The sequence below is a fragment of the Misgurnus anguillicaudatus genome, chromosome 9, assembly GCF_027580225.2.
Source record: "Misgurnus anguillicaudatus chromosome 9, ASM2758022v2, whole genome shotgun sequence".
In the NCBI taxonomy this organism is placed as follows: Eukaryota; Metazoa; Chordata; class Actinopteri; order Cypriniformes; family Cobitidae; genus Misgurnus; species Misgurnus anguillicaudatus.
In genome coordinates, this window is record NC_073345.2 from 26,201,494 (window position 1) to 26,221,043 (window position 19,550).

The 19,550-nt window shown below is 36.9% G+C and overlaps 1 protein-coding gene across 10 annotated transcripts in view; it reads left to right on the plus strand.

Moving 5' to 3' along the window:
- cacna1bb (calcium channel, voltage-dependent, N type, alpha 1B subunit, b) overlaps window positions 1-19,550 on the plus strand; it is a 176,730-nt gene continuing 157,180 nt past the window's right edge. For all 10 annotated transcript variants that reach the window (XR_012371170.1, XM_073871366.1, XM_073871365.1 and 7 more), the window contains exons 1-2: window positions 1-237; window positions 7,656-7,795. Coding sequence is in view for 9 of the 10 variants with exons in the window: in XM_073871366.1 (XP_073727467.1) it covers window positions 70-237; window positions 7,656-7,795 (308 nt within the window). In the remaining variant the exon portion in view is untranslated. The remainder of the gene's footprint in view (window positions 238-7,655; window positions 7,796-19,550) is intronic.

Below are 19,550 nucleotides of genomic sequence, written 5' to 3' on the forward strand. Positions count from 1 at the left end.
TTGACACTAGTGGCACAGAAACTTGACTTAAATACACACATAAATCAGCGCATCCACATCAGATTGTAGATGTCTCATCTACTTGTTATGAATGTTATGCATGTGTTGATATTTTTCCTTGACTCCATCACTCCATTTGAGTACCTGATCCTCAGTACCATCATTGCCAACTGCATCGTGTTGGCCCTTGAACAGCATCTCCCAGCTATGGACAAGACTCCAATGTCTGAACGCCTGGTAAGCAATCCTCTGCTATTCTTTATTCTCATTCTTGTCTTTATTTCCTCCTGACTGGTCCTTTCAAAGGTTTTATTGATTTAGACATCCATCCTTGTCTATTTGATATCCGATTTTTATCTCTCAAATATGTCTACTATATATTTTTTTTTAAAAACCTCATAAAATTATTTGGCAAGTTTCGTTTTCTTGTCAGTGTTGATGTATTTCCTGTGAATACAAAGCGAATAAATGGTATAACTGTAAAAATAGAAAATACTACACATTTTAAAGGAATAGTTTACCAGAATATGTCAAATCTGTCATAATTTTTTCACATTCATTGTGTCCCAGATGTATATGAGTTTCTTTAGATAAACACAAACACAATTTTATATTAAAATGACATTGTGTTATTTTCTAATATGGCAAAGCTACAAAAAGCACATCCAACTATCATTAAAGTAATTCAGATGACTCCGGTGGGTTAATATATCAAGAGCTTAGATGAAAAAGGGCCTCTGACATGTTTTCTTGTAAAGCTTTTCTCATATGTTTAGGTTTAGTAATTACACTTTAAAGGCGGGGTGCATGATCTCTGAAAGCCAATGTTGATATTTGAAATTACCTAAACAAACACACCCCTACCCCAATAGAATCTGGACCTTCTTTTGATAGACCCGTCCCACACATACGCAACCCAGGCAATGATGTCGGTTAGTAGACATGACCCTTACTGCTGATTGGCTACAAGTGACTCCCTTTTCCAAAGTGTTTTTCAAAAGTCATGCACCCTGCCTTTAATGGCATTGAAAAGGTTATTCAGTAACTGAAATGCCTTGTTTTCACAAATATAATTTTAGTAATTTCATTGGTATTTAGCAAATTCAATTGTGTTTCATACAAAAATCTCTACTTCTAAAAAACGTCCCTAGTCACTCTTAACCGTCTTTACTGGTTAAAGGTAAAAGGCAAATCGATCCCCTTTAATTGGGCACTTAAATGACTTCTGTTAAAGAAAAATCATTTAACAGGTTATGCCAAGAAACCGTTATTTTTATTCTGAATGGCTTGAGGCTGAGATTAAGCAGATTTGAAGCAAAGTATTTGATAAACGTATAATACGTCCCGAGAGGACTTGGTTACAATCATTATTTCATTTTTGACGGAGGTGCCGTTTAGCAGCTTTTGCATCTTGATATGTTTTCTGACGTAAAACAATGTTTATAAGTTAAAACTGTTAAAGGCGTGGGGCATGATTTTTGAAAAACACTTTGGAGAAAGGAGTTGGGCCGAATACCAAAACACACTTGTAGCCAATCAGCAGTAAGGGGCGTGTCTACTAGCCGACATCGTTGCCTGGGTTGCGTAGTGTGGGGCGGGTCTATCAAAAGAAGGTCCAGATTCTATTGGGGTAGGGGCTTGTTTGTTTAGGTGGTTTCAAATGTCAACATTGGTTTTCAGAGATCATGCACCCTGCCTTTAAAGGTGCCAGAGAATGCATGTTTCATTGTTTTCTGATATCTACATAGAAGGTATGTAGATTTATTAAAATTCAGAACCGTAGGATTTGTCTTTAGAATGAAATGGTCTGTTATTACCTTATTTGAAAGGGTCATGAATAATAATGTTGAGCTCTGTTCTGATTGGTTGTTTCACAGAGCAGCTCATTTCAGTAGCTGTTTGTGTGTGTAAACAGACCTTATGTTTGAGCCTGTTTTAGATGAATATACAGATTCTGAGGAATAATCAATTGTTTGGAGATCGTTAATGGACGTTTTCAAGTAGTAAGTTTGTGTTTTTTCAGTATGGACCTGCAAAACGTAACTGTAACGTCTATAGTAGAACTTTAGCCTAAACGCTAGCATATAGCATTAACTATCATAGCGCCAACTCAGCAGTCACAACTTTGTTTTTAGCATTGTAACAACATTGTACTTAATTAATGTGTTGGGGCGTACATCTAGACTTTTACGTCAAAGTCGGTGTAATGTTGCAACCCTGTATCAGGAAAGTATGTACCTATGGTCACGCAAATGTTTTATTCTTTTCCATGACACTGTCACGTTTTTCCGCTTTAATCGTGACCATATCACACATTTCTGTTTACGTGTCATTGTTACATATTGGTTACTCAACTACTTTTTCCTATTTTCAAACAATTTTCAGTTCGGTTTAGGGTTACATTTGGTGTTTGCGTTAGGATGTCACTTTAAGTATTGATTTATACTATTTTTTTCTGATTTATTTTTTATATTTTCTGATTTTTAAACCCTTGTTGCCTGGCATTAGGGTTAGAGTTGGGTTTGGTTAAGGATGCCATTTTATGTAAATCTAACCTTAAACCGAAGCAACAATGATAAGAAAACAGGACAAAACAGTTGAGTAACCAATATGTGACATGTAAATAGAAATGCGTGATACGGTCACGTTTAAACACGGAAAAACGTGACAATGTCACGGTAAAGAATCAAAAATTTACGTGACTATAGGTATACGTAATTTCGTGATACTGGGTTGCATGTTGAGATTGGCCTCTTTTTCAGTGGTCTTTTGCATGCGCAGGGTTTCGATAAAGAAGAACAATCGTGTTTGAGGCTCACGATATGTCATTACCATGTACAGAGCTTGTATTATTCATCTGTGCCTATAGGTGAATACAGTTTTACATCCTACGGCACCTTTAATAGTTTGAGCTTATTTAGTGATTGATATGTTTCTATCAAAAATGTATTGTTATGCTTCAGATGCCATGTATTACCAGATGTTTTGTATTATATGCCATTTTCTTTAATTATGAAAGAATTGTCAACTTTCAGAAAACTATTCCTTTAAATGTCTAAAATTGTAGTTGTACACTAGCATACAGATGGCCTCAAGGCAAATATGCATGGACTAAAAGCCACAGAATGCTAAATTCAAATTCCTGGCGTCTTCAAAAGAGAGAAAACGCATGGACAGGACATTCTCTGAAGAGCAGAGAGTAAGACAGTGAGATATCAGCATGTATTTGGCTTGTTTTTCTTTCCACCCACAGACCCGACAATCCCTCTGGAGTATATTGATTGATCATTTTAGCGGTCTTGCACTGGTAGCGTGGGTGACCAGCGAGCCTGTCGGAGCAGAGGCTCTTGTCAGAAAGCCCATCCAAAGCGCTTCACACAGGAGCCGTACGACTGCCTCATTAAAACCCAGCCTGCTGGGAACCATTGACAAATGCGCGCGTAACACCGCTTCCCTGTGATTCGACCCTTAACCATGCGGAGAGACTTTGATCCTTCTCTTTTGCTCATATGGCCCACTCACGACAGCAGTGAAATTGTGTCTGCTGAGTCAAAGTGATACAGCGTAGCTGCTATATAATGCAATGCTGCAATATTTAAGCCGGTACTGGACTGCCTGGAAGATTAAGGCAGTAATTTTGTTTGTAGACGGTAATGTTGGATTTCAAACTCCCCTGAGGAGCACAGTGATCACAGAGAAATTACATTAAAAGCTGATGGGTCAATCACAGCCTCATGCTGTATCCTAGTGCTGTTTTTGGCTTGTAGTCGGATTGAAACACAATAGCAATAAGTTAAAACATTTTTGCTTAACATTTTAAAAATAAAGGGTTGTTTCAGCCCACAGGTGAGTAAAATATGGACAAAACCCAACTGTTGAGTTATATTAACTTAGTAAATGACCATATTTGACCTATCCATGAGTTGAAACAACCCAGCAAAAGTAAATTTAAACCAATTTTTAGGTGTGTCCATATTGTCTATATTGTTGTGTGGCCGTAGATCGTACGTTGGCAAAATTCAGATTTGGGATTTGCTTTTTTAAAGACCAGGGGCCTATACCAAGAAGCCGGTTTAGTTGGCTAGCCAGGTAAGTTAAGGCAGTGGCGTAGCGTCTGGGCATGCAGGGTAAGCACGTGCAAATGGGCCCGGGCCAATAGGGGGCCCGGCTCTGGGCCCGTCCCAGCTTTTAATTAAAAAGCAAATTCTATTTAATTTTTATTTGTGGCCGCAATAAATATATTTTTGTATGCATATCATGTGTAGTGATTATATAATGTCTAATTTCTCCGTCATTTCTTCTATGCGATTATTTTATTTTTTTTGCACTCCGCTTCCACCGTAGACTACTATGCCATAATTTTTTTACATGACGCATTGCCGCGCCAAAATAAAAGATAATGCAGTGTGAGAGGTTACTATAGCAGCTATCTACATGAACATTAAGGATGGACAAATATAAACATAAAAGTGGGGCCTTAAAGAGAAAAGAAAAGGCGGAGAAGTTAGTCACGAGTCAAAAACTACCCAAAACATTTAGTTTTTCTTTATTTAAAGTAAAAAAGTCAACTAAAAATATTTGACTACCTTATTAAAAGTATATGTTGTTAACAGACCTGCGCGCCACAGTTAACAGTGCCAACAGGCAAGGTTGGTGGGGCTTTGGCTTAAGGGGGCCCGTACATTTTTTTTGCATATGGGCCCTCGACTGACTTGCTACGCCACTGTTTAGGATTAGTTTGTGCCAATTTTGGGTACTATAAGAATAGCTTGTACCAACAAAGCTTGATGGCATTGGTTTGGTTTTGTCAACTTGAACTAATCCTGTAACCCTGAGTTTGTATGGTACACTGTAAAATATACTTTGCTGCCTTAAAACTTTTTGTTAAATCAACTCAGATTTACAAGTCATGTCAACAGAGAACATATATAAAATATATATATATGAGAAAAGTCAACTTAATTTTATAAGTAATAACAACTCACCTGTAGTTATAACAACTCATCTCTAGTCAAGATAAATAATAGTAAGTTGAAATGACTTGTAAATCCGAGTTGATGCAACAAAAAATTTTAAGGCAGCAAAGTATTTTTTACAGTATACAGTCCCAAGGTTGCAATGGATATTGCAGATGTTAAAATAATCCATTAAAGTAGTGTTGTTAAGTTCTTTATTGTTTAATGTATCAGCTGCCACAGATTGCATCTGGGAAATACGACCTGTTAAACTCATCAGCATCATCTGTTTGGTTAACACAGTGATGCAACCAACAATTCCCTACCTGTTGCGGAGCTCAGATCCTCTCCTGATACTTAAACACTACAGACAGGATGTTTATTATTAATAAACTCTTTGAATCTATACATAATAGATTGAAATATGCTTCACGCAGCCGTGCTCACTCTTTTTTCGGCTCCCATAAATCATCTGTTACGCGCAGTCTCGCACCTGCTCCCGCAAGCACATTTCTGCCAAATGATTTCATAGAGAAAAGCATAACAGGTGCTGTCTAGCACCAGAATGATAATTATGATATTATTGACTAAACATACACCAATACAGTCTGATGTTGCTCTGGGGAGTATTCAGCATAAATAATTTTTTGTTGTAATTATTATTTTGTCTGTTAATGGAATGTTATATAATCTGTCGCCAAAAGCAGCATAATTTTTATGACAGTACAAATGGTTTCTATTTTTTCCCATTAAGCGCCAAGCTTTATGTGTCATGCTGTTTTGTAGTGACGCCTGCCATATAAAATTATATCGCAAGGATAAGTTTTCCATCAAACAAGTGTTGTAAGAAGACTTGTTTGCCAATTGGGTTGATAATTGCACTCATAAAAAGGCAGGGATTTCTGAGAGCAGAGCGGTATAGAGGTTAGTTTGGTGTAAGTGCCCGTGGAGCCATAGGACTCAGGTGACATTAATGGGACGAAGTTCAAAAGCAATGCAATATGTGCTAGCCAGGAATGAAACTCTTTCTAAGAGATTTAAAGTTGAAAGCACATTTTTTCAGCAGAATCTTTCCATCTATCCATCTATCCATTCAAATTATCTTTCAATACATCTATCCGTCTATTAACCTATATATAGTATATACAGATAAATAATTTGTATATGTATCCATCCGTTTGTCCGTCCATCCATGCATCCATCCATTCATCCATCCATGCATCCATCCATCCATGCATCCATCTATCCATGCATCCATCCATCCATGCATCCATCCATCCATCCATCCATCCATGCATCCATCTGTACATCAATGCATCCATCAACCCATCATCCATCCATCCATGCATCCATCTGTACATCCATGCATCTATACATCCATCCATCAATCCATGCATCCATCCGTACATCCATGCATCCATCCGTACATCCATGCATCAATCCATCGTCCATCCATCCATCCATGCATCCATCTGTACATCCATGCATCTATACATCCATCCATCCGTCCATCCATGCATCCATCTGTACATCTATCCATTCATGCATGCATCCATCTGTACATCCATGCATCCGTTCATCCATCCATTCATCCATGCATCCATCAATCCATCCATGCATCCATGCATCTATACATCCATTCATCCCTCCATGCATCCATCCATCCATCTATCTGTAAATTCATTCAAGCATGCACCCATCCATCCATCCATCCATGCATTCATCCATGCATCCATCCATCTGTTCATCCACGCATCCGTTCATCCATCCGTTTATCCATCCATCCATGCATGCATCCATCCATCTATCTGTACATCTATGCATGCATCCATCCCTCCATTCATGGATCCATCCATCCATCTATCCATGCATCCATCCATCCATCCATCCATGCATCCGTCTGTACATCTGTGCATCTGTGCATCCATCTGTACATCCATGCATCCATCCATGCCTCCATCCCTCCATGCATCTATCCATGCACCCATTTGTACATCCATTCATCCATCCATGCATGCATCACTTTGTACATCCATGCATCCCTTCATCAATCCATGCATCCATCCATCCATGCATCCATCTGTACATCCATGCATCCATCCACACATTAATGCATCTATCCATCCATTCATTTATAAATCCATGCACCTATTATGCATTCGTCTATACATCAATCTATCCATCTATCATCTCAATTACGGCTGCACATTTTTGGGAATTTTGGAAACTTTCTATGGAAATTACATGACAATATATGGGAATTTTGACACACGGATAAAGATAAGTCATATTTTGAGGAAGTTAATATGTATGTAATACAGTTTGTATAAATTACCAAAATTTTACAAATAATTTCCTTTAATTCCTTAAGTTTCCAACTTGGAATATTTCCACATTTTTTTTTAGCTTTGCACCCTAATCTCAGTCTCCATCCATCGAATCTACCTACCTGTCCGTCCATCTGTCTGTTTGTTTGTCTATCTGTCAGACAGATTTGCACCAGGGTCGCATGTTCGCTCTACTCATCATAAAGCAGGTCCATACATCTTGACCTATTCAACTGTATGTGTGTCACGTAAAAAAGTGAAAAGATTCAACCAATTTTCTTCCCCCAGCTTTCTATCTTTCTTCTTCCATGCTTCATTACACACTCTCTTTGAAAGAAAAAGAGTCATCCTTCTGTTTCCTCTCTTCCTCCAGGACGACACAGAACCCTACTTTATCGGGATATTCTGTTTCGAGGCTGGCATTAAAATCATCGCCCTGGGCTTCGTCTTTCACAAAGACTCCTACTTACGCAACGGCTGGAATGTAATGGACTTTGTGGTCGTTCTGACAGGGTAAGTTCACAAACATCTATGTGTGGACACATTCCCGAGTCTTTGGGAATAAAGCAGTGTTATTTTTGCAACACTACAATATCTGTTACAATATGTTCTGGCACTGTGCTGGCACTGGTACTGGCTGTCACTGGGGTGCTACTTTTTAAAAAAGTACACATATTTACCTTTGAGATACCAATATGTACTCTTTCGGTACAAATAATGATCTTTTTAAAGGGTGCCGTCACAGTGACAGCATTTGTACTTTTTTTCTGAGAGTGTAGTTTGGTTTGCATGTGTATTGATGTGAACAGTACCCCATGGCTAATCCTTTATTAAATCAGGAGATCAGCTCACTCAGAGACATAAGTTAACAAGTATATTTCCTGTTGAAAAGACTACCTGGGTGCATGGGTGCTGGTACCAGGTTTCAACAATCTTAACTAGAAAAAACACCATGGTTAGCCAACTTCATCAGGGAGACTGGTGATGGTTGAGCAACATTTTTGTCATGACTAACCCAAACCAGCTTGGGCAGCATATTCATGCTCGCTGGTCTTTTCAGAATGGTTCATGTAATGCCCCTCCCCTCTCTCTCTCTCTCTCTCTCTCTCTCTCTCTGTCTCTCTACCATGTTTACCTTTGTAAAACACCATGCATTGATGCACACTGCTGTGACACCATGCTGTCTGAATCACTGATGCAGGATTACATGTTTATGTTGCTAACATGATGATGACATGGAGCTAATTAAATGTTTCTTTTCTCTGTGTGATTATAAGTGACTTTAATACCTCCAGGGTATTTCAGTTCAGCCAAATTTTGCACAGATGACTTTGACCTTGCCCCGTATGTAGATTTTGGGGGTACATCACTCTTTTGCGCTGTTGTTTCTATCGGTTATCGTTACCTGGACAACAACAGTCTGGCCTTACGCTGTCCTCCGGCAACCTATTTAAGCCATGATACAATAGCATGTTCTGTTCTTATTCGTGTTTGCTTTCTCATTTCTTGTCACTCTGAAATCACATCAGTAGCTACAGCTGTGAATTACCCATCAATCCATTCATATATCTTTCTGTCCTGCTTCATTTCTCTCATTGTCCATCCTCTTGGTGTGTACGTGCATGCTTGTGTATTCCAAGAAATCCTGGCTGAAGGTTTGGTGGTGTCATTTTTCCTGTCACTTTAGATTCCTTCCGAAAGATAATTCAGTTCCTAGAGAGGTACAGTGACCGCCTTCATCGCAAGGCTGAATTTTAATGGGCAGCGTACAGATCTACAAGACGCCGGCTCGGCAGAGGTGACAGAGAGGGCGGCACTGTAAGGGCGAGCATCAAAATGAGAGACATTTTCAGGCAAGGGCTTAATTAGAAATGAAGCTAGTTTGGAGAAAGGGGAAGAGTGCGGGCGCCAGGATGCAGACGCAGACCGTGACTGCCATCAGTGTGATAAATGAGAAAGGTCCGTGTTACACCGTGTTTTCTCCAAACCATTGTGCCTGTCTCCCAGGCTTTAATATTTTATGAGTTATACTATGCTTAACAGCCATGATAGCTCAATAATGAATTTGGAGTATATAATTTTTGTGACAGTTTGTGTTCCCTAAGAGGTGACCCTTGTTTCTACCAGTCAAGCTGCAGGAACACAGAGGCGACTCTTAGACAAATCCTCCATGGTTTCATTGACCCTTCTCGTTAAAAATGAACTGTGGGGGTAACTTACTGATAGCTTGTAAAAGATAGTGCAGAGTATCCAATTCAATTTGATACAGTTTAATTTTAAAGCCACTTGTTATCTCTTCATGTATCTCCTCCTCAAACAAAATGTTAAATGCTCTCTCATTTGTAAGTTGCTTTAAAGTGTCTGCTAACTGAATGAATGTAAACTCACTGTCCACATTGTGTAACTGTTCAGATCCGATCTGTGCGTCCTGTGGTGTTCAGCGGTTTTCCAGATTATCTGTTTCTATGGCAATGATGTCGCGCTGGCACGACAATCTGCCTTGACGTCTGACGTGTTTACATTTTACATGACGCGACAGCATGACGTACCTGAAAAGCTACACAAATGCGATCAGAGTGAAATGGATTTCCGGAAATTCGATTTGAAAAGCATTTCAAACCACCTTTGGATGTAGCCTAAAACGGATTAGAAAAAAACGGATTTCATGTGGGTTTTTGGGCGTTCACATGTTTTACATGTAATTGGATTCCAATCGTATATGCATCAAAATCAGATATGGACTGACAGTGTGAACAAGGTCTTAATTTGATTTAGTTAGCTTAGTTCAGTTCAGTTAATTTCAGTTCAGTAAAGTGATGTTCAGATTTAGTTCAAATTCAGTTCAGTTCAGATATGATTAAGTTCAGAATTCAGATTCTTTCCCTATTTGATTTAGATTCATTTTTTAATACATTTTTTATAAAAAAATGTATTAATTTAAAATCTGATTTGATTTGGATAAATTTTTTATTCATATTTGATTCAAATTCGATTCATATTCAATTCCAATTGGATATGCATCAAAATCGGATTTGGACTGACAGTTTGAACAAGGTCTTCATTTGATTCAGTTAGCTTAGTTCAATTGCAGTTCAGATTCAGTTCAGATTCAGTTCATTTCAGAATCAGATACGGTTCAGATTCTACTCCGATTTGATTTAGATTTATTTTTTATAAAATTTTATAATTTTTTTATTCAGATTCGATTCAGATTCGATTCACCTCAGCTCGACACGACTCAATTGAGTTCAATTCAATTTATAAATGTATAAAAATGCTTTCACAATTTTCCATTTTTACAATTAATTTCAGTTCAGTGCGGTTCAGATTCAGTTCAGATTCAGTTGAGTTCAGATTCAGTTGAGTTCAGAATCAGATATGGTTCAGATTCTATTCCGATTCGATTTAGATTCATTTTTTATAAATTTTTTATTCAGATTCGATTCAAATTCGATTCAGTTTCGATTCGATTCAGATTCGATTCAAATTCGATTCAGATTCGATTCACCTCAGCTCGACACGACTCAATTGAGTTCAATTCAATTTATAAAAATTGCTTTCACAATTTTCCATTTCTACAGTTAATTTCAGTTCAGTGCGGTTCAGATTTAGTTCAGTTCAGATTCAGATGCGATTAAGTTCAGATTCTTTTCCCCATAGACTTTTTATTAATTTTTTATACATTTTTTATTAATTTTTTTTACTCAAATTCGATTTGGATTCAGCTCAGATTCGATTAAGTTCAGATTCTATTCTGATTTGATTTAGATAAATTTTTTATTCAGATTCGATTCAGATTCAGTTGAGCTCTGTTCAGTTAATTTCAGAATCAGATACGGTTCAGATTCTTGATTTAGATTCATTTTTTATAATTTTTTTATTTTTTATTCAGTTCGATTCAGATTCGATTCACCTCGGCTCGACACGACTCAATTGAATCGATTCAGATTCAATTTAGATTCGTTTCAGATCAGCATGACACGAATCGATTGCGTTCAATTCAATTTAAAATGTATATCTATTGCTTTTTTACAATTTTACATTGTTGCAAAGCAGCTTTACAGTAAATGCATATTTGTGAACAAGAGGTATAAAGCAAATATAAAAACAATATATAGTATACATGTTGTTATTATTACATTTTTCATAAGAGTACATTACATTAGGGCATATTACAAATAAAAAAAATAGGAGAATAGTTGAATAGAATAGTAGTAATAATATAACAAACTATGTGCCCAAAACATCTCTTTTCCTGTTAGACACAACCATGAACAGGGTTATAATAATGTTGTACAGTACAGGTTAGTTTAATCATATAAGGAAATATTTAATATGCATCCCTTGATATACAGTTTAATATTGGACTTGGTTTCTAATGAAAAAATATGCTGCTTCAGGATTTTACTCGACTTGTTATCATTCATTAGCAGTATTCACAGCACCGTGCCAACAGGCAGCCTTCATACACCGCTGTTAATCTTTTGTATTTATAGTTTAATTTTCATATGCATGATTTTCATATCCAATCATTCATTCTCAGAGCCAGCTTCTGTTCTGCAGTTGAGGCTGGGCCAGATTCGTACATTTAGATTTTAATTATTTTATTTACTGTATTCTCTAGCAAGGTAGAAAGATATAAATAAATGTGTAAATATTTGTTATGTGTAAGGGACGGGTTGCGCATATGTATCTCTTACTATGCTATGATTCATTCTGCCTTTAAGATGCCAACCAAACAACTGCTCATTGTCGAGATGTGATATTTAGTTTGGTTAGGCTAAAGTAATAAATGTATGCCCCTGTACACATTATAGAGGAGTGGTTCTCAAATATATACAAACATAAAATACATTCATTTATTATAAATTCTGTGTAATTCAACCTAAAAAAATAAGGCTACTAACTAACTAACAGCACTACATTGTATAATTTAATATGTTTTGTTTAATTCAAATTTTCTGTTGGGGAGGGGGCACGAAGGGATGCACAAGGAAGGCGCATGCCGAAGAGTTTGGGAACCACTACTTTAGAGTTAGCAGGACATGTCAGCTGTATATCTAAATATAGTGCATATATATGAGTGTGTATGTGTGTGCTTAGATAGAAAACAAAAGACGTTCGGCCACGATTCTTTCTGCTCTGATTCTCTGGAAAGATCAGCTTAGACGACCCTAAACTAGACTTAACTTAATCTTTAGTTGTTTAATGAATAGGTCGGTGTATCACTGTTGCTCTGGGCAGAAGCAAACCTTTGATCTGTAACCATCAGACAGCAAAAGCCTCTAATAGAGGGATAAATCTGCCTCTCTGGTCTCTCTGTTCAGATCAATAGAGCGATGTCTAGGAGAAACAGAGAGAAAAGAGAAAGACGGAGTGCTTCTATAATGGAAAAAATAACAACAAAATGGTTCTATTGTTGATTTAGGTCTGTGGTGACTTGCTGTCGTCATTTTAGCCAGTCCAGGCCATAGACATGATCATAGATTTGTTTTTCGTTTACGTATAGTGTTCCTGCAGCTGCAAGAATTACTATAGCAGTGCGAATGTCATGGGTTGGATTCTCAGGGAACACACATACCGATCAAATGCATAGCTTTGAATGTATCTTAAAGGGACACTCCACTTTTTTTGAAAATATGCACATTTTCCAGCTCCCTTGAGTTAAACATTTGCTATTGAAAGTAACCAAGGGGACTACTTTTGGGCAGTGTTATTACGCCAGAATGTGAGTATAGTTCCTAGCCATATCGGCCTAAAAAATCGCAACTTTTAATTTTCTGTCGGTCTTAGTACACGATGTAACTACAGAACAGTCAAGTTTTAAATAGGAAAATATCCAAACTCTTTGGTTATTTTTTTGCGCGATGCTAATGGTCTAATCGGATTCTATGGATTGTGCTAAGCTATGCTAAAAGTGGTACCGCCAGACCCGGAGATCAGCTGAATTGAACACAACAACCCTAAAATGAAAAAAAATCCACCCTCTCTTTCAAAGCAGTCTTATTGGATATGCTGTTTTGATTCTCTTGTTAATGTGATGTCACACTGATAAAGCCCCGCCCACGGTCACTGATTCACCGGTTAATTTTACACAAAAGCTTTTCTACATATGCATGCTAAATGCGGCTAAATATACTATTGTCTCAGACTGTATTTACAGGAATCAGATCTGTTTTTAACCGAAAGCAGTCGTTGTCTGTTGGTAAGAGAGTGAGGAGCAGTAGCTCATTTGCATTTAAAGGTATAAACACAAAAACAAAATGCTCTCACACAAGGCATTTTGGACACTATAATTTGTAGGGTATTTTGATCTGAAACTTCACATACACACTCTAGGCATACTTGAGATTTATAATACATCTTGTAAAAATGTGCAATAAAATGTTCCCATGGATAAAAGCATGTACCTAATGCATAAATGTAAACTGATTATGAGCAAATCTGTACAGAATCTCCCTCCCATACTAATTTATTTTTATTGGTTGACACGAGTTTATTCAAACCAATCCAAACAAGCCCTCGGGTCATATTGGTTCATCTCTAGAAACTTAGTGCTCCTGCATCTATAGAGCAGATGATGGTTCACGTTAGCTTGTTACCATGGTTACAAACCCACCTCCCCCTTCTGTGGTTACATGCGGCTGAACATTTAGCCGGTAAGTAACAACCACATCTGCGGTTGACCTGTTCTGACCTTTAACGCCACTATGATGTCTTTGTGTAAGTCATTTAAAAATGCCATTAATCGCCCTGACAGCACCCAAGGCTTCAGGCTCGCACTAGAAAAATGAGCTACCTTTCCCTTAACAATTATTGTTATTGTTCTGCTTCCTTTATTTGCATGTTCCGGAGCTCCAGGACCTGCCGGAGAACAGGTTGCTAGAATATTTTGTCCGTCTGGCACCGGTCCATCTTAACATCAAAGGCTTGGTGGTGTTTGGCATCATGTGTGTCCCTCTCAGAATATTCAGGGTTCCGGTTGTCGTTCATCAGGCTTGTTATAAAGTCTACTTATCTAGGGATACAAAGCACTGAGTTCAAAGACTCATGTCCAATTCTGACGTCTTTCATGCGTTTCGGATACAATGAGTTGCTTCAAGGTAGCCGAGACCTTGTCTCTCTTTGTTTGCGGCGGAGTCAAAGAGGTTCATAATGGAGTGCCATTTGAACGTGTGCCAATGTGTCTTTCTGAGGCTCCTGCGCTAGGTTTTGAGCTGATTAAAATTCTTGTGTTTAGTGGAGTTTGTTCATGAGTCAGTGTTTTTGAACAAATGGTTTAATTGAATGAATCATTCTCGTTCACTTAATGCCCTGATATTTTTGTTCAGTCAAGCCCCCACCTTTCACATGAGCCAACCAGAAGAGAAAATTCAACAAAAGAATTATAAACATGTAATGATAGATGTCCGTGTATAATCTATATGACATAGAAACTACGGCTATTATTGCAGCCCAGTCACACGAAATTACGTACGTATAGTCACATAATGTTTTGATTCTTTTTACAAATCTCAAGCATCTTTAGTTTATAATAACATTAAAAATTCAAATCTATAATTTAATTTTTTTTTAATATAATTTTTTCTCGCAAAATGCAATAAATCCATGACAAGTTTTTTTTCAAAATGCTGTAAATCTATTGAATCCATATATAAATGTGCATTCATCTTTGCCATGTTATATACATTCAGTTGACTAGTGGTATACACTGATATAAAGTAAACATTAATGGTATTAATCAAAACACTTACTTTGTCATATACTGTCATTGCTGCTGTCATCCTTGAGACTTCATCGTTTAACTTTTTTGACAGCGATCAGGTGTAAAATGTTTTGGTCCTGCTTGATTTTCATTGGCTTCTAGTAAAATAATGGAAAGTTTTTCATATTATAAACATGTAAAAATGATAGATGTCAGTGTTTAATTTATATGACGTAGAAACTACGGCTATTATTGCAGCCCAGTCACATGGAATTACGTACCTATAGTCACGTAATTTTTTTTTTCGTGATACTGTCACGAATTTCTGCGTTTTTTCGTGAACGTATCACAAAATTCTGTTTATGTGTCATTGTCACGTATTGGGTACTCAACTGTTTTGTCCTATTTTCTTACCATTGTCGCTTCGGTTAAAGGTTAGACTTACATAAAATGACATCCTTACCCAAACCCAACTCTAACCCTAACGCCAAGAGACAATTTTTTAAAATTGAGAAAATATAAAAAAATAAATCAGAAAAAATTGTATAAACCAATACTTAAAGGATTAGTCAATTTTCTTAAAAAAAATCCAGGTAATTTACTCACCACCATGTCATCCAAAATGTTGATGTCTTTCTTTGTTCAGTCGAAAAGAAATTATGTTTTTTGAGGAAAATATTCCAGGATTTTTTTCATTTTAATGCAGTTTAAAATTGCAGTTTCAAAGGACTCTAAACGATCCCAAATGAGGCATAAGGGTCTTATCTAGCTAAATGATTGTCATTTTTGGCAAGAAAAATAAAAAATAGTCACTTTTAAGCCACAACTTTTCTTCCTCCTCCGACTGGGTGACGAGCCAACGCGACCTCACGTAATTGCAAAATGACGTCAAAAGGTCATGTGTTACATATATGAAACGCACATTTGCGGACCATTTTAAACAATAAACTGACACAAAGACATGAATTAGTATCATTCCACATACAACAACATCGGAACGGTCCTCTTTCTCCACACTTGTAAACACTGGGGCGGAGTTTCGATACGTCATCCGTGACCTCTTGACATGATGACGTATTACGTGAGGTCGCCCTGGCGCGTCACAGGCCTGGAGGAAGACGAGAAAATGTGGTTGTGGTATCATTTAGAGTCGTTTGAAACTGCAATTTTAAACTGCATTAAAACTGTTAAGTGTTGGGGTCCATTCAAATGAGAAAAATCCTGGAATGTTTTCCTCAAAAAACATAATTTCTTCTCGACTGAACAAAGAAAGACATCAACATTTTGGATGACATGGTGGTGAGTAAATTATTAGATTTTTTTAAAGAAAATTGACTAATCCATCAAAGTGAGATCCTAACGCAAACACCAAATGTAACCCTAAACCGAAGCGAAAATGGTTTGAAAATAGGAAAAAGCAGTTGGGTAATCAATATGTGACAATGACACATAAACAGAAATTCTTGATACGATCACGAAAAAAAAGCGGAAATTCGTAACAGTATCACGAAAAACAATAAAAAAATTATGTGACTATAGGTACATAATTTTGTGAGACTTTGTAGATTATTGTGGTCATTATACTATTATAAATGTATATCCCACATATCCCACAGTTGACTACATGGATGAAAAATTGTACATGGACTGTTCCTGTATGTTTTCTTGTTATTCCCAGCACTTTCAAAATCCCAAGGGAATCTTTCTCTTCTTCTGAATCTTTTTGTCTTTCGGTCCTTTTTTCTCTCCTGTTGTATTCTTTTATGCTTCATGTCTCACCTGATGCAAACACCCAAATCCGCAGTTTCCAGCTCTGAATCCTGATAGTATGATTGTTATGAGAGGAAGTCATTGTAGGTCATCTCTTTGGGAAAAGCATGATAACATTTAGAGAACATAAAATCATGATAACATTTAGAGCAAAGAAAATTACAGTAACATTTTTTGTCTTCCTGTCGCGCTCCTTGACATGTCTCTTTTTTTAAAAGCCCAAAGCTCTCAGGCCAGCTTTGACTGACATTTACTATGACTGGTGACCGCAGTTCCCTTTTCTCTGTCTGTCCTCAGCAGGGTGCAGGAGGAATTTTGGGTCACAATGTAAAGCTGTGTCTTTTTCTGCTGTAATCACTGTCTGCGTCTGCACTCTTAAAAATAGAAGTGCTTAAAATTTCTTCATAGAAAAACCATTTCTGTCATGCGTTTTTATAATCCAAAGAACCTTTAATCACTGCAAAGCTCTTTTCTTTTTCAAACCAAAAGGATTTTTGGAAGTTAAATGTTTTTTATGTTTTTTCTACGGCATCGTGAAGGACCGTTATTAGTGTGTCTTATGGATGTTTCACACTTTACACGGCAGTCTCAAATTTCATTTTCAATAGAAGACGTGCGGAAAGCAGCAAAATGTGAAACACTGTTGAAAATAAACATAGCCTTCCACTACACGAGAAAAGCTGTAGTCGCTTGCCGCGTACTGTGTGAAACTACTCTTATTGTTTCAGGGATGTGTTTTCCCAGTTCTATTTGCACTTTCTCTTCAAACATGTTATTCCCAACAGGACTTTAGTTGTGGATTTAATGTATTTAGAAGTTTGTTGTTATCTGCAAAAACACAGTCTCGCTTATTTCAGAGACCAGACTTGACCATTTCAATATATGCTGATTCATTCTGCTTTGGTTTTTCAGCTGGTGCTTAACACTGCATTTTACCAGCAAAGCTGTTTGACTGGCATGGTCTTTATTATGAAGCTAGTTAAGCTAGTTAAGAAACCTGATGGTATATCAAACATATCAGAATCCCATCTGAAAAAACAGCATATGCTTGGGCATAAATATATATGCAAGGGCATATTTAATCTCAATTAGGAAGAAAGCCAAGTCTCCTGTGCACAATTGTTTATATCGAGTCTGTGTCCATCTCATTTATTTAATTCACGTTGCTGGCCAGATGGCACGCCTGCCCTGCGGTTCTCTAGAAGAGCAGAGTTTTGTCGATTATTTTCTTTTCCAGTTCACAGTTTCAGGTTGTGAAGTTTAACAGTGACTCTGCACTCGATCAGTCGAATGAGGTGAATTGAATCAACTAAATAATTATGTGACAGTCATATAATACCTGCTGCTAAATCAACAGCAAATTGGATTGTATGAAACAAAGACAGGCTACAGATGCTGTTCTCAATGACTCAATGGTGTATTACTGTCGTAAAACAGAGACAGCAGCATTATGATAAAAGACACACATGTTTACTGCAATAAACATGTTGTTGGTTTATTTATTTATTTTTTGCTTGTTTTAAGTACAAATTTACTTAAATCTTATATTTGAAGAGTTTGGTTCCCAAATGCAATAAATCCATTTTGACTAATTTAGGTAAAAATGTGTCTTCTATACCAAGAAAGTGACAAGATGAAAACCACTATTAAAACTTTCACATAGCATCTTTATGTTATAATAACATTAAAAATTCAAATGCATAATTAGATTTTCAAAGATTTATTATAAAAACTGATTTTATTTTTTCAAAATGCTATAAATCTGTTGAATCAATATATAAATGTGCATTCATCTTTGTCATGTTATATTCATTTAGTTGACTAGTGGTATACACTGATTAAAAAAATAAACATTATTGGCATTAATCATTCAAAACACTTACTTTGTCAAATTAAGAACACTGTCATTGCTGCTGTCAACCTTGGGACGTCGTCGCTGAACTTTTTTGACAGCGATCAGCTGTAAAATGTTTTGGTCCTGCTCGATTTTTGTTGACTGAGTAAAATAATGGAAGGTGTTTCATAAGATCTCCTCGGGTCAATGTGTTAGCATGACAGAAGCTTGATGCTGTCGTGTGAGAACAAGCAACAGCCGGCATTTTTCCTTCGCCCGAGTGCCTTTCACATAAATTATTAGATTTTAATGGGTTACGTTTTTTTGGCACAGAAAACCATCAGTGCCATCAAAATTACTATTTTGTTTTTGTTTGTTTGTTGATCATGAAGTACAAAGTAGGAAAACTAGCATTCGGTGTGTATTCAAAGTGCTGTCAATATTGTTTGCAATGCGTGGAATGGTGCGCTGTGATTGGTTACAAGGATGTATTGCATTTTGAAGAGAAAGAGGACTGGCGTTTGTCACAGTTTGGAAAAAAGGGAGATAAGATGACAGAATAACACGGCGGATATTGGATTTTGCGTAAAACGAAGAATTGACTTTTTAATACTGACCTGATACAATACTGATTTTGGCGGTAACTATAAAAAAAGAAGGCATTTATCGTGTTTTGGAACCAAACGCTTTATTTTTTTGTCTAAAACCTAGACTTATTTTCTTAGGTAATTTTGCTAATCAAGAAAATGCATCTTGTTTTCAATAGAAATAAAAAAAAATCTTAAATCCAGAAATACAAAATACAAAGTAAGAAAACCATTTTTCTGCAGTGTAGTATAAATGTGGGCAGTGTTGGGGAAAGTTACTTTTAAAAGTAATGCATTACAATATTAAGTTACTCCCCCAAAAAGTAACTAATTGTGTTACTTAGTTACTTTTCATGGAAAGTAATACTTATG